The following is a 22,748-nucleotide window of genomic DNA, read 5'->3' as shown; positions in this document are numbered from 1 at the left end:
TGAGCTGCTGGTCAAAGAAGTCATTGTAGCGTGTATGACATTGTCTGGTGGTGATGTGCGGGTTAGGGTTTTTTAATGCTACCACCCACCCAACCAGTTATGAGAGCCAATGCGCACCGCCCGACCCGCAAAACTATGCATGAATCAACCACCTAAACACGACCCGACCCGCAAACTCCCAACTGCGCAGAAAATACGTTATGAACATGAGTGCAGAATATGAGAATATGAGTGGAAGTACAAGGCACATATTTAGAGATAAAACAATTAACATTGTCTCTCACCGTTCATCCGGTACCACAGCGGAGAAACGGTTAAATAATGTCAGGAACAAACTTCCTGAAGGCTAAAGTTTTCTGCGAAGTTAGTCTTCGAATCCCTTCTGCAGTCTTCACTTTCCGTAGAGTCGGTGAGCATAAATGCAGACAGCGCCACTCTGCCATTGCAACTTGCCATTGTGGTCGGAGGGGGGATTACATGCTGCCTTAAAGTGCTCCTTGTACTCCAGATTTACACTACATCTGTATTCTTGACGGTACTGAAAATCGTACCTTCGGGATTTCTAAATACCCTGGTATACCGTAATACCGTGATACCGCCCAAGCTTACAGTAACTGACATCATTGATTGCTTTACAGCATTCACTTGCTCACCAGGAAATGACATAAGAAGTGGATGACTCAACTGTTTCAAGTCTGTGTGTGTGTGTGTGTGTGTGTGTGTGTGTGTGTGTGTGTGTGTGTGTGTGTGTGTGAGTTGCAGGTTGGTTTCATGTCAAACACTCCTCTAGAATCTGGATTATATAGCATTCGCCATAGAAAATGCAAAGTGATTGTGGTTGCTGCTCATATAAGGGTGCTGTTCAGAGTCTCTTTCATATAGGCAGAGACTTTCTCCTTAAGACATACTTTCATGGGTGATGACTTCATGCACAATGACATCCAACTGTATTATAAGGAAACTTGACACTGGTTTCTCAGCCCAACTTACTGACACACAAGTCTAGCTTAGTTGGTTAGGTGCCAGGGTTTGGATATGTATGTGCATTTCATGAAAAGCTTGTTTATCATGTCATCAATGATTTTCAATATTCCTTTCTCAAATGCAGTGACTGAAATCAACATTTGTCATCTTTCCATCTGTCTCTTATCTCTGTGTTTCTCTTTTGCTCTCTTTGCAGACATGTTCCAGTACCTTCTATCCTTCTCTCAGGGCCACCTGAGTTCTCTGTTGGAGGGAACCTACTCATCCCTGTCCCGCAACGCCCTGCCCCATGTAAACCAACTCTTCTCCTCGCTCTCCCTCTACCTCCGCGGTGCCAACGTCTCTGTGGAGGCGACAGTTCACCAATTTTTCAACAATCTCTTCCCCCTTGTCTACACACGGCTCATCAATCCAGGCATTGAAGGCAGTGTGATGGTGGGCAAGGAAATGGCTGACTGTCTCCGTATGATCAGGCAGGATGTCAACCCTTTTGGGCCTCATGCAGCCATCATGGCCCAGGAACTGGCTGGGGCAATGGGCGCCGGGCGACAACTGGGCCTCGCCCTAGAGGAAGGTCTGGAGGTGATGAATGCCACCGAACATTTAAGCCTGAGCAGAGAGTGTGTGAAGGGCCTGGTGAAGATGGTGTACTGCTCCCACTGCAGAGGCTTGACGCTGATCAAACCCTGCGTGGGTTACTGTCTGAATGTAATGCGAGGCTGCTTGGCCAGCGTCTCAGAGCTGGATCAGCCTTGGAGGAGGTATACCAGCTTGCTGGAGCAACTTACTCACGCCATGGCCGGGCACCACAGCCTGGAACTAGCACTGCTGGGGGTCAGGGGGCATGTTGATGAGGCCTTGCTCTATGCACAGCTTCATGGTCCACTCATCACAGCCACAGTAAGTACACACTGGAGAAACATAGATCAGGAGCTTTAATGGCACATGCAAAAGCCTCCAAACCTTTTTGTTTAACGTCTTTGTTTTATACATGTACCTTGGCAATGTTTAATGTATTGATTGGAAAGGTTTTGCATGTGGGTTATGAGCTATTTTTTCCACCAATGCAACAAAGAACCCTGCACACTACATTAATATTTGCACAGTGTTGAAACTATTCAGAGAAAAATATTGTTTATACTAAAAAAAAACTGTTCAGTCTCCTCCGAAGAAATGCAGGCTGAGCTGATGTTAGAGAAGGAGTCATTTTCCAAAATGGCAAGGCAGCTAAAAATCACCATTGTTGTTTAGGTTGTGACTGCAAGGAAATGTTACAAATTCCTCATTGACTATGATGAAAATGAGAAAAGTAGAGGATGAAGTGGGGATTGGGTGCACATGCACAGTGTGAGTGCTACCATATGCCTCATGTTATATGTAGTCATAAGCTGGATGTTCGAAACATGAAGACAGTTTCATGAACGACTGCCAGACAGTTCTTTAAACTGAATACTGCAGCTAAATCTCAAGTGAAAATTGTGCTTTTGTTTAACAATTTATCATGGATTATGTTCACAGCAAGCATGGTTAGACTACACTGAATAAACATAAAAAAAATCAATTTAGTTAGGAATTGTGTTTAATTTTGCAATTTAACACTCCGGCTTTAAAACTACAGATTACGTCTTCATAATTGTCTCTTAATCTTGCACATATTCATGCATACAAAGTAATATATAGTCTAAAATTAGATTTGTCAGTAAATGCAGTGCACTGTGATCCTTATCTCCACATTTTAATCAATGTCCTACTTACCATAGGCAGGCATATTTGCATATTTCTCTAGAAATACTAAGTAACTTTTTTCAATGAGTCATTATGGTCTCAATTGCTAAATTCTGCGTTGGGTTCGGTTTGAGGTAACGGGGCGTGTTTCCAGAGTGTGAAAGGTAACACCTTGCACTCCTTATTTGGAAGGTCCTGGCTCCAAATGTAAAAGATGGCGCCAACCATAAGCAGCAACTCTAGGCTTCACCAATGGGTGACATCACACATCACTACGTCCATCTTTATATACGGTCTATGATGTGTATCCACTGCTTTCAAATGAAATTACAAGAGTATTTATTAATGTGTCTCCCCCCTGGGCATGAGCTGGAGAATTCTGGACATCATGCTTCCATAGCCTTTAGTGGCCCCTGGATACTGAGTGGGTGGCAGGACTTGACTTCCCTGAGTTATGGAAATAGTCTGTTATTTCTGTTCATTCTCCCAGTCTGTGCCTCTCTTATCCTCATCCTTACCTCTCTCCATCTCATTAGTTGGCTATGAAGGGTTACAGATATGAGTTTTTATGATTCATATCCGGACCTGTTTACACCTTGAGTTATTATTGGACAGTAGCTTTCTGTGATATGAACAATGTTGAATATGGGAGCATAGAATGTAGGAACAATGCTTCAAATGTTGATAGGCTTATGTGAGGTGCAGTTGTCCCCTAATATCTTTAATGGGACCACTTGTGGACAAGTCTACACTGGAACTGTTCCCAGAACTGGACTGGAAACTGTAAGACAACACTGTAGAGGCCATAATGTGCAAGCTGTTAGTGGATTAAACTTCAGCTTGGCAATTTTGTTTGACTTAATGCACGGTTTCAATCTTCCACTGAAGTCAATTGTTTTCATAGACCAGTGATTACTGTGGTCAGTCAGTGAAGAAATAGTGTGTTGGCCGGATTAACTTAAAGGATCATACTGGTGGGTCTGCATGTTGGATAAGAAATGATAAGAGAAGCACGTCCTACTACCAAATAGGATGGGTGCTGGATCAAAAAATACTTAGCAGAGTTGAACAGAGAGATCCGCACACCAAACAGCTTCCCTTTAAATGACTTTTTATTTTCTGCTTTGACGTTTCAAGCGCAAGGCTCTTCCTCAGCCATAGGTGGCTCCACCCATTAACGGACGCTTCAGCTGGGTTTAAAATAACTCCTTGAGTGCTAAGGTTGACCGAAAATGGCCCCATTCACCAGTAACAGCGGATTATCCGAAGTGAATCCCAGTTGTCTCCAACGAAAGTTTGTATGAATGAGCCCCAACCCACCCCCCCTCCCCTAGGCTCGAGTTCAGTACTACATAGTTCACAGTCTTTTCATGTTTTCAGTGATTGTTTTCTAACATGTATAATGTGTTTGAAAATAAATCTCTCATTTTCCTTTACATGGACTTTAAACACCCAAAGTCCATACTACAAACACATGTGACATAACCATAGACTGTAAAAAAAAATGGATGTAGACATCATAGTCACATAGCCTTTAGTTTGTGGACTCCCGTTTTGAAGCCTTGAGTTCAGCATTTTGACTCCATCTCTCGCCATCTTGATTTCTGGAGCCAGAAGTGACCATGTTTGGATGAGAGGGTGGAGCTGACATTAACACTAGCGTTAGGTGCTAGCTTGGTTACCATGGTGCATTTACATTCTATGGTTAACTGTGCTATTGCTAATGCTAATGCTAATGCTAATTTTGGCTAGCAAAAAAAAGGATTAAAACAAAATGTACTTTACCGGAAAAACTGAACAGCTAACTCCTCAGAGGGTCTTTAGTACAACCAAACACTGAACAAGACTTTTTAGGTGACCAAAATGTTATAATTAGCTTTCATGAATTGAAAACACTAAAATAGTGACAGCTACACCTATACTCCTATTCTAATCTGGAGTTACGTTATGTAACATACGTAACCAACATTGCTGTAGTAGCGACTTGCTAATCACAAGGTAGCCACGCTCTAAGGCATACCCTGCTTTGTCTGTTTCACTCTAAACAGGACCATAATTTACAAAATGAACATCATGCTCCTTTGAAGAAGACTTGAAACATGCAATTGAGACCATAAACTCATTAGGAAAGAGTCTATTGAAGCAATAAATCGAGTGAGAAGTAGGGTCATTTTCTCATAGACTTCCATACAATCAGATATATTTTTGCAACCAGTGGAGTCGCCCCCTGCTGGCCATTAGAGAGAATGCAGGTTTAGGTCACATCCTCATTGGCCTTATTTTTCAGACCTGGCACTTCCGGCTTGGAAATAACACACATGCTGCAAATTGGCATCAATCAAATTGTAGAAAACCTTACATTTCATATTTTACATATACACAGATTTTTATATACAGGCTATATATATACAAAATGTACATAGTGAAAATTACAGTATATACAACTCATGTACCCCCAGTAGTTTGTACTCCAATAAAGGACTCAGGCTAAATAGCTATCATACATACTACCTATTAGAGGTACCTCTGTCTATTTATGAAAGTTTTTATTATTTTGACATAGGGAAAATGTAACACCATATGCAAAAAAATGATTGATGGGAATTTGCAAAAGGTGCGTCATGTCACATGTGTTTGTAGTATGGACTAAAGGTATTTAAGATGGCAACTCTGTATTTATTAGAAGTCTGAGGAAGAGCCTTGTGCTCGAAATGTCACAGCAGAAAATAAAAAGTCCTTTAAATGGGAGCAATTTGGTGGTGGATCTCTCTTCAGTCTGCATGTTGGCCCATCAACAATTTACTGATTTACCAGAAGGTATATTCCTCCACTTTTGGCAGAGGCTAGCCACACATCTAAGCCCCTGTGCCAAGCTAACAGGTCTGGGACCAGTCTGTCCACTGAATGCACAAAAACAGAATTGATATTAACCCTCTATCCAACTTATAATAAGGTGACAAACAACCAATCCCTGAAAATGTGGGCGCAATAGCCTATTACAGGGATTAGTAACTGTTTTGTAATTACAGAATTTCAAATTGTTATTCCTTGAAATACATTTTTGTTGATAAATGTAATCAGATAACTGTAACATGCTACTGAGTAGTGCATCTCTGCCCACCAAATTTGCCAAATTCTATATTTTTCATCAATAGTCAGGTGAAATAACTTTGACTAAGTGTATTGAAGATGTGCTGTCTAAAGATTACCTTTCTCAAGCAAGTTCCATTGCTTTTCGCAAGTGTATTTGAACACTCTAGTTTACCAGAATTAACTGAAATGAATGGCTGCCTGTAAGGTAGGAAAAACACATTTATCATGTATAGCAATTCTAGTGGAAAATGTTTGGCAGTAACATAAAATGAAAGTAATTTGTAGTTAATGAGCTTAAACATGTGAAACCACTGGAATGGTCCTTTAAGGTTGTGGTGGAACATCACAGAGCCTGAATGAGTCTACATCAGTTGGCCCCACATTAAACACATGTTCCCAAATGTATAGACCTTGACTTTATATACACATGCACACGCAGACAGAGGAGTGCTGGTTGCCAGGCCTAAAGACTGATCTAATACAGCTATGCAGAGAGAGACCCAGCTTGTATTTTGTGTGTGTGTATGAACGTATGTGTGTGCATGCCTGCTTGGTATTCATGGGGTGGCAGGCAAGCCCAGAGCAGGGAGCCCAGCACAGGGACAAGTGGGACAGAATTGAAAGAGTTCCAGCTAGGCCATACAAACTAGACCCAGCCAGCTGGAAAAAAGGGCCAAGAGAATCGGTGTTATACACTTCACACAGGCATGCACTCAAGCTAGGGTGCAAAAATGAACACTTAAGTTTACTCGCTCACTTATGATCGCACACACACACACACACACACACACACACAATCACAAACACACACAGTACAGCTTGGAGCTCTATTGCCATGTGTTACCTTGAACCCCTGGCCTTTTTAAATCACAGTGTGTTTTTATAAAGCCACAGTGGCCTGTCAAGGAAAACTGTTAAGTCTCCAATGCACAACTACTGTGTCAGCGTAGCCACCTTCACCCTTACACCTAAATATACCCTTGTCCCAGACGAACACCCTAAACACCCGTTTTCTTATTATATTGTATTTACTATCTTACTGCAGGGCAAATAAAGTGCAAATACCTTGCTTAACCTACTGTTGATTTTTCTAACTTATGCTTTATGTGTGAAGTTAAGCACAAAGAAGTAACTCTGTTTTTTGCAGGGTCTGAATATTATATGGAGTTGTTATTAAAGGAATTATTGTGACTGTGTGGTTTTACACTGGGATGTTATCCCAAACCATTTTGTGGTTGCGCTCTCTCTCACTTAGTGAGCTGCAGACTACACAGAGTCTGCACTATATGTAGCAGTACGTCATAAGGTAGGACTTGGGTCACAACACATATACTGTACACACACACACACACACACACACACACACACACACACACACACACACACACACACACACACACATTACCGCACCCTGGACAGGTATCAGGTTTTTAGAAGTCCTGTAAGGAGCCTAGATGTGCGGCCCACCCTGTGACAATACGAGCAGGGCGCGTGCGACTGAAAGGCAGCTATTGATAGTTATGTGGGGCAGCAGCAGGATAGATTCTGTTTTAACACATTCCTGCTCATATTGAGATGGAGCGTGAACGTGGGTCGAAGGGAAGTGGTTATGGTTATGGATATTGGGGGAGGCTGGGGCTGGATTATGTTGAGTAGACACAATTAGGAGAAAATTGGAAAATATCCAGTAAAAGTTGCTACTATTGGGCCCCAGAGCAAATGGTGGCTCCAATGTTTAGTGAGGTTTTCTCCCTGTGAATGAAGCCCTGTTGAATTCAGAGTTTCTCCCAGAGTCAGCTGTGCTTGAGAGACCATAGACTGCTGTTTATTGACATGGCCATAAAAATGATATGGGTCATAAGCCCACGAGGGCTGACTTTATATCTTCTACTTGCAGAAGATGATCAGACTTTTAGATAAATCTTAACACACAGAAGCATGTATTCCCTCACACTTTCTTTTATTCTCTCACTCACTCACCCATTCACTCACTCAGTAGCTCACTGAAAGTCTATAGTTTGCTTATGAGAAAATAGTACCAGTGGTTCAGATTAGAACAGTTTATATGCAGGTCTACCTTATCCGCTTGTTGGTTTTACCCCGGCTTCTCATTACTGTCTTATGGAGGAATGATAATAGTAGCCTGGGCCTTTAGATAATGGAAATAAGGGCCAGTGGGATGACTGGAAGGTTTCCATTCACCATGGCGGCACCTCAATAGACTGCAGTGGCTTACATTGCAAACACAGTTTCTTTTTCTCTAGCCCACAATAAAATGAAAGACCATAATTGGTGTGAAAACAGACTTTATTGTTATCACACTCTAATATTTTACTTCCCCTGTCCCATTCTCTGCAATTCTTCATTTTCATACATCTTACATTAAACATAGAACATCTCTATATTTCCCACTAAATACATTTTAATTTTCTGTGAAGACAAGACAATGAATATTACTGGTTGCTTGGCATAAACAGGGAGCTTAGTATAAATTTGATGAACATTGAAAAAATAAAAATTTTAGTTAATAGTTATTAGGGATGCACGATAATATCGGCATGTCATTGATATTGGCTGATAAAGGCTTTAAAATGAAGTATTGGCAACATTTATGCCGATATGACTATCACTGATTTGTCACCTTCTCATCCGCCGCCTGGTTGTGCTTCCTTTCGTGGACTGTTTCTGAGTGAAGTGGAGCCTGAGGAGGAAGCACCGGGACTGTCAGGCTGAAACAGTCCACAGAGGAGCTGCTACCACTCTGTTTGAGGAAACTTCCTCTTTTTGGTTTATAACGGCAGTTGGAAACCAGCGTGTGGACCAGAGATTAAATCCTACACATTAATCCTGTCTGTCTAATAAACTCAAAGAAAACTCTACTGCTCCTCCCACTTAGCAGGATCATTAAAGTTTTAATGCTGAGCTCCTGAGCTCCAGTTCTTCCTTCATATATTGTCTGTCTTGATCATAGTTAGTACAATTTATGATTACATGTGTAATGGTCTCCTCAGTCAGGTAGAAAAAAAAAAGTACATATATCCATAGTGGTATTGACAATTCAAAAAATCCAATATTGTGCATCCCTAATAGTTATTGGACAGTACAAGCTCATTTACAACATTCACAGATCTAAAAGTGTAGGTTCACAAAAAGTATTAATGCATGTATCAAATACATGACTTACACACTCTTATCTATATGTACGATATACAAAATATAGTCTACAAAGCTGACATGAACACAAAACTCAAGGTTTCGGATCGTAAAGGGGGGGGGGGGGGGGGGGGGGCACAAAATAAAACTTTGTTTTCCATTTATTCTGTAACACACTTACAGCCAGAAACAGCAAGGAACTTTTGCCCATGGTCTTAAATGAAAACAACATTTAAGATGTCCAATGTTTAAATAAAATAAAATAAAATATATAAAATATTTAATGCTGTTATTGCAATATGAGGCATGAAACCTTCCTCTTTTAAACAGTGAATGAAACAGCCTCTGTCCACATCATCACTTGATGATAACAAACATTCACCGCTAATGTCAGTTAGCAGCTAGATAGCCAATTAGCTGCTCAGCTGCAGCACATTAAACAGCAGGTAAATGACTCAAATGTCACATCGGACCTGTTAGATGCTGGTTTGATCGTTGCTCTTCAAAATCCCTGTTAGCGACACGCTATCTGCCCATGACTTGTACTTAGAGCAGTTTGTTTACTTTGTCTTAAATGAGACATTAAATTTTGCAATTAATCCGCAGTTCATATGCCTGCTGAACCGTGGAGGGCGATCAGTGCGGAACACGGATCAACTAAGATCAGTTACACCACTAGTTAACACTTGTTATTTTAGTTACTTTAAGCTTATTACTCAATATACAACTCAGCTTAAAAACAAACTAAAGAAACTGTCAGAAGCAAGCAGCCAGACCTCCTGCACACTAATCATACAACATCAACAGGTGACTGAACAACCACTCAATTAAAAACGAATGAATGAGTGAGTCCAGACAGCTAACTGTAACTTCAACAAGCAAACTAACGTAACCTACAACACATTATATGATCCCTGCTGCATTCTTGTTAAGGAGATAAAAACCACAAAAAAGCCACAGAGACATTTAACCATCAGAGATTAATTTAGCGACCAAAGAGACAGAGAGAGAAGCTGTATCTGACTCACGTTATCGGATGTCTTCTTCTTTCTTTTATAGAGATGAAGTATTCATGTCATAATGTCCATTTGTGGCTGTTGGTCATCTTGTATGTTAGTTAACAGAACTTTGTGGCTGCTGCTTAACCAGTCTGATATCAATAGCAACAATGACAAACAAGCTAACTCTCCTGAATGTTTCTCTGGTTGCGTCTCTCTCCAGCCTCCCCGGCAGCGTCCTGCTGCTGCTGCACCGCACAATCCAGATAATTTCTCCCGTTAACTTAACAACAGTCCTTAACATTCCTTCCATGGATGTATAAAGAGTCCTTCAGGCTGCTACAACAAGCCAGCTGTTGCATTGGCTAACACAAGGAGCTATCTACTGCTGCTACTCTGCCTTACAGTGGGGAGAACTGAAGATGAATTCTGGAAACTATCATTGGACCAACTCAATGTCAATATTGCATTCTGGTTGTTGATTGGAATGGGAGGACGTCCTCCCTTGGAGCGTCATTTTATGTGTCATGGCCAATCACAGATTAGCATGAAAAAAAATGAAATAAATTAAGTCCAATGTAAGAGATCCCGCCCTGCGGAGGTCAGCAGGCACCTGTCCTCCTCTGTCCCCCACTCCACCTCCACCAATTGCCCCCAACACCACTTCACACACTGCCCTTTCTCCTCTTGCCCTGCAGGTGTCGCTGTTGAAGCACTTTAAACAGAATTTCAGTAATGGATTTTTTCCAAAGAAGAGAGAAAAAACACTTTATAAATACTGAGATTTGGTAATGGTTTATTTCGACCAAATATCTTTTTTTATATTTTGATCTCCTTTTTGCCTCTCAAAAAATAGAGGAGGATCAACCTCCTCTGCCTCTATGGACCAGCCTCCACTGTCGTTTACTAATTCAAGTATTTATGCATGCAGAGATTTACTGGGCTGGTTAAGGAAAATAATTATGCAACCTATTTATTATTCTTAACATAATGAAGTTAATTTAATAATAAACAACAAAATAGAAATAAAATAATAACTGTGTGCATGTAAGCACTAAAAAAGCCTGTTTTTTTTTTTTACTTTTTGAGATACACTCTGTAGCTGAGGCCTTTATAAATGGTTCCTGTATCTAATATTTGAGACAGTTTGCAGAATGGTAGCTGACGCAAAATGTTTTCATGGCCAATCTATACGCTTAACCCATCTTTCTAAGTTGTGTGCGCTTTTGGCACTGCGTCTAACCCTCAAGCTTACTGACTGACTTACTCAGCAGTCCATTAAGCTAATGATGGTGGGTGCAGCCTCTCCCCTCAGCCAGTCTCGAACATCTTTTCCTCTACTCTTCTTTTCCCTCTTTTAGTGTTTGCCTTGCTTTAATATGCTGATGATATGCAGCAGCCCTCAACACCACAAAAAATCCCTGCATTTCTCCTCCTCTGTATGGAAATGCAGTTGTAACAGTGAGCAGTCACCATATGATTGATTGCTGGGCCATTTTATTTGGATCTGAACATAAAGTAGTGGTCCATAGTATATTATTTTTCTCTGTGACCCATGACTTGGATTGGTGGAATCATATAATTTCAGAAATAATGTAATTTCTCAGATATGTACTTGATTATAAGAGTACAATGTTCACAGAAGGGAGACTAAATAATGTGGGTCTTTCCCCCAGAGCCTGAGGTCTGCTACTCAGATGGACCGTTTCACACAGAATATGAAATGACAGGAGGGTGATGACAAGAAAAAGAAGGACAGTTGACAGGAGGACAAATATGTTGATGTTGTCGTTAATGGTGACTGATACATTTCAACAACAATCCTCATAACCATAAGTATTTTCTACACTGGTCACAATCTGTTGCTGTACGAATCGCAGTCTTAAGTCCTTTTGGAGTTTATATCTCCACCCTGTCTATTACAGTCTATACAGTAGCTGTTCACTGTGAACTTTTTCATAATAACACTTTTCTAGGATTGCTGATCAGGTCTTTTTTGACTATTTCATTAGAGAGAAATTTTCCGCTTGGTCGACCATCAAAGTGAAATAACTTTATGGGATACACAGTCATTGCACTTAGCATTTTGAGTTTTCCTTAGAAGACAGAATAACCGCAGTGAAAGTCAGCCTCACACATGTAAACAAACCAGTGTGCGCGGATTAATATGTAGGGTGGTTAGGTCAGCTGGCAAGTTGCCCTGGATCTAAGTTCCTATGCAGTTAACCATATTGGCCGTTCCAGGCAGCTAGATTCACTTTTCATCTGACTCAGAGAAAAGTGTTTGAAATGATTCATGTAGCAATCATGTTTTATTTGGAAAGCTGTAGGAAGCTTGCCTTGATATACGTCATTTTGTGCAAGTCCTCGTTTCCCCGAATCTCTATAACGGAGCTGGCAAGTGCAAAGTTTTAACTTACTCTTGAGCTAGCTGGCATGATAATACCATGCAGCTGCTACTGTGAAGTTAACACATATGCCTACTGTACTGCATCTGTGTTAGGATTTCAGTGGTATTGCTGGTTCATTGGAAGGCTTCAAATGGGCATGTTTCTATCCACAAGCTTATTTTCTTTGCTTGCGCACGTATGTTCCACCATATCACAGACACAGACATGATGAACTCACTTGACCTTATTCTGTCTCCTTCTTCTGCCCCCTTTTCCTCCATCTACGCGGTATAACACCACTTGAATCCTCTGAGATATCTTGCCACATTTTGTGTCTATAATTCTCATTAATTTGTTTACAAAGATGGACAAATGTTGTCAACAAACTCCAAAGTAACACCCATATTTACAAGGAAAAACCAAGAGCCTCTCATTTTTAGATCATCTGTGAATGATTTAATCAATGTGGAGACAGAAACTCAGCGTTCTCTTTACTGATTGGAATCTCAAGGACTTTTCTCTGTGATATACGAGGGACTCAGTCTCTCTTTAATTAGCACTGACATCATTCGGCTAAGAGAGAGAGAAAAAGACGGGAGGGGGGGGGGGGGGGGGACTGATTGACAGAGACTGCAGCGTGAAGACTAAAGAGGAAGATGGAGACAAAGTGATTCAGAAAGAATGAAGAGAAACTTAAAAAGATCACAGTGAGGAACTGACGGGGAGAGAGAAAAGAAGGCAAGGGGAGAGGAGTAATATTGTTAATCAGCTATACTTACCCAAGACTCTCTGGGAGAGGCAATGTAGAGAGCTGTCACAATTAGCTTATGAAAGTTAACAGGCGTGTATGTATATATATATATATATATATATATATAATATGTTTATATACATACTGAATATTTTAAAGTGAAATAGGCTGAGGACTGTTTTTTATTTTGGCTTAAAGTCACAACATATGATCATATCCAGAGTACATAATGTTTAGGACAGATCCAAACCCATCAAATGATGATGTTTGCATCCTTCTGTATTGAGTAATTAATTAGTTATGAATCAGCTCTTTGCAGTTCTTATGAGAAACACATGTGTGTGTTTGATGCAGTTTTTCTTTTTTCCACCATTCTTTTTTTAATCTTTCGAGACCAAAAGAAGTCTTACTTCACACACATGTAAGAAGAATGAAGGATGGCATTAGTTTAGTTGTTTACAGCATCAGCTGAACATTATCAGCTGTTACAATTATTAGTTGTATCAATAAATTGATGTCTTTTAACTGGACAAGCTCACAGTCTTACCCACTTTCAGACATTCACTTGTGAGCTCAGGCAGTCAACTTGAGTCTGCTGCTACACTCACATGGCATACTCCCCCAAATGCAGCATATATCCAGTGCAAATTCTTGATCATGGCGGCACGCTTAAGCTGTCAGTACCCTGCCTGCACGCCTGCTGCCACACCACTCACCTTAAAATTATGCTGACACTTGCTGCTACTGCCGCTTCTGCAGTTTATATAGAATTTTATAAGCCCCACCTCCACCCCAACATCTACCTGGGCTCAGAGTCTATAAATTCCCACAGGGAAGTTGTTATCATCACTTCCCACCCCCTGCTGCTTAAAGTTTAGCATGTTAAGAGTGTTAGTGATGAGCAGTTGATTTCATCAAAAATGTTAAATGAGGCTGGAAAACAATGGCATTATTCTCAATGTAAGATTGATCCCCTCATCAAGAAGTTATGGGACTAATGAAGGCTTTATTCAGCTGAAATATCAACCTTATCTCACAGAAATACATGAAATGACCACAACCTCTTAATACCACATTACATGGTGGTGGCACATAATGTGCCACAGAAACAATGCCAATACAAAGTCAATTAGGATCCTTTGTTGCCCTGGTTCAACATCATGCAATGGGCAGTGGTTAATGTCTAATCTAGAAATCTCTATTTTGTTGTTATTTTTATTGTCATTTGACTGAATTTATTATAGTGCCTTAGTTACAATTTTTTTCATTCCCTAAAAAACATTGTATTGTGTGTGATATAACTGTCATTTTGATATAATGAGGTAGGTTTGAAGGAATGTCAGAGCTTCATCTGTGTCAAATAGATGTCAAATAGATTGTTGACTTTTTGCAGTTTGTTTTTTGCATTTTTTCTTCTTTTCAAATGTATTTTCTTTCATGATGACAACATGACAAGGGACAACACAGGTGACAAATTTAAGGAAGAAACACTGTTTTGCCATTGTGAACCACCAGAACAGAAATATAAATGTAAACTCAAGCTTGTATACTTTTTGTGGGCTTGTTGTTGGCTCTGTATATTGTTGTGCTGGCTACCAGGTGTCATCCCACACTTTGCCACTGCCAGGAAATGAAAGAAAAAACACATACACAAATTACAGGTTAAAAGGATAAGCTCAACTGTGACATAGGAGAATTTCTAGGTTGAAATGTGTCCTCTGTGTTTATATGCCATGCTACAGACAATTTCACCTTAAAAGTGAAAAAAGTTTCCACATTATGGACTGACTTCTTCTGCATAGTCATGGTGGCTAAGGCCCATGGGTATTGTTGAGCCTTCCGCTACCCAAATCTGACAAACCTGTTTTATAAACATCTGGAACACAATATGTGCAGTTAAGATACAAATGTACTTCTAATTCTAATTGTGTGGAAATAAACAGAAACAAGTAGTATGAATAAATGATTTATTATTATAGACTTTATTATCCTACTTTGCCTATACAATGGCCAGTTGCCAACAAAATGCCATAGGCTATGCTATCAAATTAGAAACATTAATATCAGTGTATAAGGTATTATGATCACACTTATTATCATTGAGGGAAGAAACAAGGCTGCAAAGATGCCTAGACATACATGTAAGTGATTTTACAGCTATTTATCTGGCAGATCACAGCATGTAAAAATGGGAAATACTGTGTCTGAATTCTTAACGATTGTAAAACGTGTCCCTCATGGATCAGTTTTAGGCCCTGTGCTATTTTCGGTTTATATCAATAATATTGTCTCTTCCCTTGATGGTTGTCATGTTCATTTATATGCAGATGATACCATATTGTAATGTATTGCTGACTTGGTAAAATTAGCCATTAAGAACTTGCAGCTCTCCTTTAATGTCCTTCAAGATGCACTCATTAATCTCAGACTAGTTCTTAATACAAACAAAGCAAAATTCATGGTGTTCTCTAGAGACAGAAATATTGCTCATAATGACTTGCATATATCCACTATGAATGGATATAACATTGATAAAGTAACAGAATATAAATATCTTGGCATTTGGTTAGACGAGAAGCTTACATTCAAATATCGTGCACAGCCTTGTTGGTAATCTGCGGCAAAAAGTTGGCCTCTTTTACAGAAACATAGACACCTCCCCAATGTGTAGTAGAAAGAGGGTGATTGAAGCAGTTTTTAAGCCGGTTCTGGATTATGGTTATGTAATCTACAGGCATGCCTTTGCCTCCACACTTAAGCCTGTGGACTCTGGGTCCTCCCACCCTCTGTTCATCAATGGGACGCATGCTCAAAGCGTCTTATAATGCCGTGGTTGGATTAACATTGGAGTCAATGGACGGCTGGAGCAGTTGCTCTGGGCATGTCTACCAAGACAAAGGATCCTAATTGACTTTCCATTGTCACTATTTCCATGATACCGGCACATAATTTTAACACATTACATGCAATTACCACGTAATGCCATGTTAAGAGGTTGTGGTCATTTCACGTATTTCTGTGAGATCAGGTTGGAAATATTGTTTTAACTTTCATGATTGCATGAAAAAATACTGAGCTAGACAAACATCTTTTTAGTACAGTAGGCTTATTCAACTATCTTTTTGTTTGTATCAGCCATGAATCACCAAGTCTAATCACAGAACACAATCTGTACTCATTCATTATAAATTAAATAATTTACAAATCTTTATTAGCAAACATTTTATCCTCAGACATGTCATTTCATTTAAGACATGTATCTGTTAATATATGTATTCTAATGTATGCAAATAACAGGGCTTACACACCATCAATCTCCATCCTTTACAGTGTAACACTCATTGTATATAATCAGCATTTGTCAAATCTATACCCGCCCCACCCAAAACCACTTAAAGTTATCTTTGGAGACCCAGCCATGTGATTTTTTGGGAAGTAAACTCCACCACTTGCTTGTTGTCTGTCTCATTGATGAAAAACTAAAGTCTACTGTCTTAGACCTGGTTTGACTGCTGTCTGAGGCCAAAATCTGATTAAACTCAACATCTTTAAGCCTACAGCAGTGTGTGTTAAATGTAAAACACAACCCAACGTTGTTGTTGAGGGAGGAGAGAGACTTTCTTATTCCCTATGCCCGCCCAGAATTTCCCAGATGGTCCAGGGTTTGAACTGGCAAGTTTCCAGTCTCAAGCCTGCTTCTTTAACCTCAAGGCCTCCACCACAACACTGCTAGTCCTGCGAAATTCAAGGAGTCACCTTAATGTGTAAATAAAGGGAAAAAGTTATTTATCTGGGTGGATTTTTCCTATATATATGTATTTGGTTACATTTGGATGGTGCTATAATGTGATGACAAACTGTTGCACACAGGACCCGTTGTTGATCCTCAATGAGTCAGGTAGTTGTATCCTTTTTTTGGTCACTGGGATGGGACAAAAGCAGATACACCTGAGAGAATCCTCATCTTGTATAGTATAGTGCTCCTGAAACCCAAGGTATAAAATTGTTGATGATTTTTCTATTTTAACTGGATGGAAAATGCTCAATAAAACTCAGTAAAAACAGAAATGGAAACCCTCCTGCACATCTAGCAGGCCATTACTATTTTTACATGTGTTGCAATTAGGCATGGAAATTATTAGTTGTTTAAACACAATCATCATGCTACTCCACGGCAAAAACACCAGTCATTTGAAATAAAATTGGGGCCTTGGGTTTTCTTTGGATAAAACATCATAAATAACTATGTTGCCAAAGTAACAAGGATCTTCCTGTGCGGTGGAATAGAGAGCCCCCCCAGTGTGTGAACCAGTGGCATTTGGCCTGGTGTTCTCTTTACGTTTCCGCTACTCATGGCACTAGTTGGCTACTGATTGCATTTTTTCTTCTTCTTTTTTCTGCTTTAGTTAGTAACTACAAGAAGTAAATACCAAATAAAGCTAATGTTTGCTCTTTCTGTTTCTGTCTGTTTCCCACTTACCCTCTCATTCACTTAGATTTTTTTCAGCCTGGTAATAGAGTTACAGTTATATCTGTACATACCGGTGTCTCTTAATAGATGCAGAGTGCTGTCATGTCAGGGCATATGGTTTATCATGCACAAAGCAAAGATGCCTACTTAATCAGCTTTAAAAAATTGAGATGCTAAAGGTTTTTAAGCCACTATTTCATGGCCAAAGTAGGTCCAACATGGTACTGAACAGAGGCTTCTTCTTGTCTGGTTAGTGACTGTATGTCAGTTCATCATGTATCTAAACTTAACCAAACCTAAATAGAGAACACTGTTGGTACATTTTATTTCTATCTTTGAGAGTAGTATGCATCACTGTTACTTACAGGAATGTCACTTTATTTCCTAATTTTTGCTGGTAAGTGAATATTTTATGAGTATGAAGAAAAATGGTTTTTGGACGTCTAATAACTTGAGATGACAGTGCCTGTGGTTTGGGTAATGAATGTAAGCAGCAGACCCAAGAACATTCTCAATGGACATGAACGAAAATTGAGACAATTTGCAGTTTTGAGCTTCTTGCCATAGTAAAGTCATAACAGCACATACACACATGCATTCACACTCAAGGCTGGCGTATGCGTCGTCAAAACTGCTTGTCGGATGGATGAATAACTTCGCAATCTCCCTCCCCACACATCTTTGTAATGTTGGAATTTGGGAGGCTGTATCTGACCATTTCTATAACTTCTGTAAAGCGACTATCCACCATTCACACCCACTTGACGCTGTGATTGGCAAGCTGTGTGGTGGTGAGAAAGTAGCCCAGGTTTGAACTTCTCTCTCTGGCTCTCTTTTTTTGTTATCCCCATATTTACCTGCCCTTACACTTGCTCTTACACAAATTTACACCACTGAGACAGTGCAAAAAGCCTCCAGTGATTCATTTCAAATGATATAACTAGTGGCACTGAACCAGTGATTTGTAATTCAATGTTCCATTTAGGCCAATCAGCCCTATGATACGTAACTATGATAAATGAATACAATCCCTCAAGCTTAGTTGAAAAGTGGATATTGTTTTAGCTAAGGTCAGGAATTGTTAATATAACAGAATCTCAGTATGTGACTGCTTTTTTCATTTCACCACATTTGGCCTCTGTGAGAATGAAAAGCTATCCTGCTGTAGATGAGAGATCTGTGTACAGTTGTTGCAATGGGTAAGAATTGAGTTTTACTAAAAAGTGTCTCGCTGTTGTTCACTTTGGTAGAGCTGACAAACATATTACTATTCCTCAATTAGCATTAGATGACCAGAGTACTTGTTTATTCATTATTATACTATAGTCATTATACATTTAGTACATAAGATAATGATAAGATACTAAGGTTTAGTTATGGAAAAGTGGAAGAAGGAGTTTGTTACTGACCAAACAAGCCCTCATCATCCCACAGTGCTGTGTGCTCGGGGTGAGAGGGGGCTGAGAAAGTTCCCTTAGCTTTACTGGGTAATCTCTTGATAAATAAACTGGGAAGACAAGACCACCACTGCTAACTGTAAAACAATACTCCCCTAGAGGAGGGATGGCCCTGGGCTGGGCTAGCTTAAAGCTGATTCCCTTGCTGTGCTTTTCTTATACTCTTTCCTCAGGGTGTTATGCTCATAATGCACAGATACACACATGTACAAATTTGAAGCAAAACACGTATTTTGTTTGAGTGGACTGTTGCCCATTCTGTTGATGTGTAAAACAGTAAAACCCAAACCTATAAAACACATGTATGTATAGTTGCAAAAACACTGATCTATACTGCCTGCAGCAGTAGACATCAAATTTCATTGGCTAGCTCAAATGTACATAGAATACATGCCTTGTATTTCCCTAAAGTCTTCCCATGTGGACAACATGCATCCCACCAGGCTGCGCCCCCCCCCCCCATCCCCCATCAGCCCCTGTCCTCAGGCAATCATATAAGGAATGCTCCACAAAATAGCTGAAATTGTGAAGGTATAACAAGGACAAACAGGTGGTCACACACACATGCACACAGAAAACCAAGAACTCAAGCTGTGCCCAAATGGGATTTCATTCTCACGCCATCATCAGGTCAGGGGATAATTGATTTATGGCCATGTTCTAGCCCTTGTCGTTATTCAACCTGTCATCTGATTGGCCCTCAGGATTATGCAGTCATAAGATCCAACCTATGAGAGCATGTCTCTATTTCTCAAGAGGATCCAAAACGAGGATGCTGTTTATTTTCGCTAAGATGACTCTGTGTTCTGTTTACACTGGTGTATGTTTACTTAGGCATATAAATGATATAAATGTCAGTGTTATTGTTTTGAAATGTGGGCCTCTGGCCAATCTCTACTGGCTTCTTCAAAAGTAGAGCATTTTGAACCTCCTCCATGCACTTTGATTGTAAAAATAGGGGGGTAGTGCAAACAGAACTGTGAGTGACCTCCTCTTGATGTTCATATTTTACCAGGATGTTTACATTTTTGTCTCAGAGAATAGCAAAGTGTTATACAAAGGTAGGTGAGAAATGGCATAGGATTTAAAATTTTAGTCTGTCTCTTTTGAAACATTCATAATGGCAGGGTTAGATCCTGTCGTAATCCTGCATTTCTCACCACTGGAGACAAATTATTACTTAACTCTGATCTTTGCTTTGCGGTTGTATGGTATCAATTGCAGGTTTACCGTACATCTGCTAAAAACTCATGTCAAAAATAAAAGATGACTTTTGGGAGATGCACAGTGGCCCATTGGTCAATCAACAGAAATCCAAAGCTCAGTACTTACCTTGATTGATTGATTATCCTCCTCTGTCAAACTTGGCAACATTGAAGGCATTGCATCTTTACAGACCATAACAATAACACACATGAGAATGACAGGGATATATTTCTGTTCTGGGGTTTGTTATCCCAATCTCAGCCAAAATCTAAATTTTAAGGTGCTTTTTATTTTACAGTTAACCATGATTACAATTTACAAGCAGTAACTATTATTACAGACTACTCTTAGTTCTGCTCCTTTGCACAGAGGCTTCACCATTTTCATACAAACTCACACACTGTCTCTCCACATGTGCAAGGACCTCCCAAACACTGCAGTCTGGACATGATGTCATGCGATTATATGTGTCTGAAATATGTGTTTTGCATTTTAGGCACATAATTTAATTTATACATATGAAGGCAATGTGGTTCACTTCAACAATATCTGCTACTCTGGCCAAATACTTAGTACATATTTACACATTTAGTTTATAGACAGCTTTAAGCAAGTTTACATGGTAAAATGAATTAGCCTTGACATTTATAGCTTGACTACTTCTTAGAATTAACAGTGTTTTACTGGGTACTTTTATTTTGTTCCTACAAACACTAGCGTACTTGCCAGTGTATATAATGCATAAGCAATGTTAAAAGTTAAAATATAAACCAAACTGTAAATTTTAGAATATCCTCGTTTGCCATTACCTGTGCTCAAATACTCTATTTTGGCAAACTTTGTTTCAAAAGCCAATCCATTTCACAGGTTGGAAATTTACAAATGTTCTAATAAATGTCTGAATGGATCACGTTGTGCAGACGGTATGCAAATGAATTACTGTAAGCGGTAGTTGTCTGCAAAAGCAATGCAGCACATGCAAAGAGCATTTGGCTTAGTGTGTAGGTAGGCTACATTGCCTACAGTTGCTATGTTCAGTCTTTTCTCACTGCCACAATGTAATGTGTGTGTGGTATGTTTGCATGTACATGTGTGGCAATGTGCATGTATGGCTGTGAGCCGCTCTACCACATGTGAGCGTGTTTTATGTGCCCAGAGGGGGTTAAGGTTAATGCAATAAAACAACCTTCCCCGTGCCCAGCGTCTGCCTTGAGAGAGGATTTAAGACTAGAATGGAGTAGGAGAGAAAGAGCAGAATCAAAAGTGAAGTGCAAACAGTGCAATGAAGATGAAAGATGTTCAGGTAGTTAATTATGCTGTTAGAAGGCATCTCTTAGATTCATGCACCACTGACAATCCCACTGCTCAGGAATAGCGTGCTGTTATGTGGAAACCTCAATGTAAACTCCATTTATAAGGCACATGAGATGACTGATCTGCCTCACCCTGAAGGGGAAAGGATATTTTTAGTAGCCTGGCAAGACACATTTTGTAAATGTTAACACATATTTCAGCTGCTTCCAGGCTTACTTATCCAAAATCTTCCCAGCATGTGAATACCCCCCCCCTCCCGCCAATCATTTTAACACACATGCTAGCCAGTTCCTTCCAAAATTAAAAGGTTTATGTATTTGTTTGTGCATTCCATCGTTCTGGGCCCCACAAAAGCTGGCCTAAATTCTTTAAATTGCTGTGGCTGTGTGGCTTGCGCAAATAGCTTTGATGTTTTTACTAACAGGGAGATCGATTTGCATTTAGTATACGAAGACTGATCAATTTGACATCTTTTGTTTATTGTTTTATTGATAGTGCTCGGGGTGCGCTAGTTGTCAAAACTCCCTGCTGTGTACCTCCAAAACACTCAAAAAATTGCACTCTTTCAAATTATGACTTCAAAATAAATGAATAAATCGTTCAGACCTTATTCAAAGCAGCAAAGTAAATGACAAGTAAAGGAAGCAATAAGAGCATCTATTCTGGGAAAAGCCTTGCTTTACTGGATGTAGGGAAATATTACTAAGAATGAGGAGGCCACACTCCTTCAATGGACTGTAAGAGAACAATTCCCACTGCTTCTTACTGTAAGGTTCCCATTTCTATATCAGTGGTGCTGCTAAATATTACGCAGTCCTGCTGAATGCTCTTACACGATAGAATGACTCATCCTTCTAGGCAAAGCGGTGAACATACATTGATCACTATAAGGAGTTATTCAGTCCAGCATGCAAGAGCCATTACACTCTGTCTCTCTGGCTAATTGAGGACCACTTAATAACGTTACGCAGAGGCTTTTAAGCCAATGAGATGTCATTGATTTTGCTTCTTGGTTTGAAGCACACGCCCCTTTATTCTCATGACCCCACTGTCTCCTCCTCTCCGCTGCTGGCTTTAATAGGCCACTAGAGATACTCACCAATATTGCCAACTGTGAGTGTGTGCATTCACCTCCATGAGGCAGTGGAACATTCTGCATTTACTGTCAGCCCCCCTGGCAATAACTCACTCATCACACCCATTTCT

The 22,748-nt window shown here is 39.9% G+C and overlaps 1 protein-coding gene across 7 annotated transcripts in view; it reads left to right on the top strand.

The window, feature by feature from the left end:
• gpc5c (glypican 5c) overlaps positions 1 to 22,748 on the top strand; it is a 122,030-nt gene that overhangs the window by 30,182 nt on the left and 69,100 nt on the right. For all 7 annotated transcript variants that reach the window (XM_042427442.1, XM_042427441.1, XM_042427440.1 and 4 more), the window contains one exon: positions 1,181 to 1,884. In XM_042427442.1, the coding sequence (XP_042283376.1) occupies positions 1,181 to 1,884 (704 nt within the window). The remainder of the gene's footprint in view (positions 1 to 1,180; positions 1,885 to 22,748) is intronic.

The sequence above is a fragment of the Thunnus maccoyii genome, chromosome 12, assembly GCF_910596095.1.
Source record: "Thunnus maccoyii chromosome 12, fThuMac1.1, whole genome shotgun sequence".
Classification (NCBI taxonomy): domain Eukaryota; kingdom Metazoa; phylum Chordata; class Actinopteri; order Scombriformes; family Scombridae; genus Thunnus; species Thunnus maccoyii.
The sequence above is the reverse complement of the archived record's forward strand: the minus strand, read 5'-3'. Positions and strand labels throughout refer to the sequence as shown.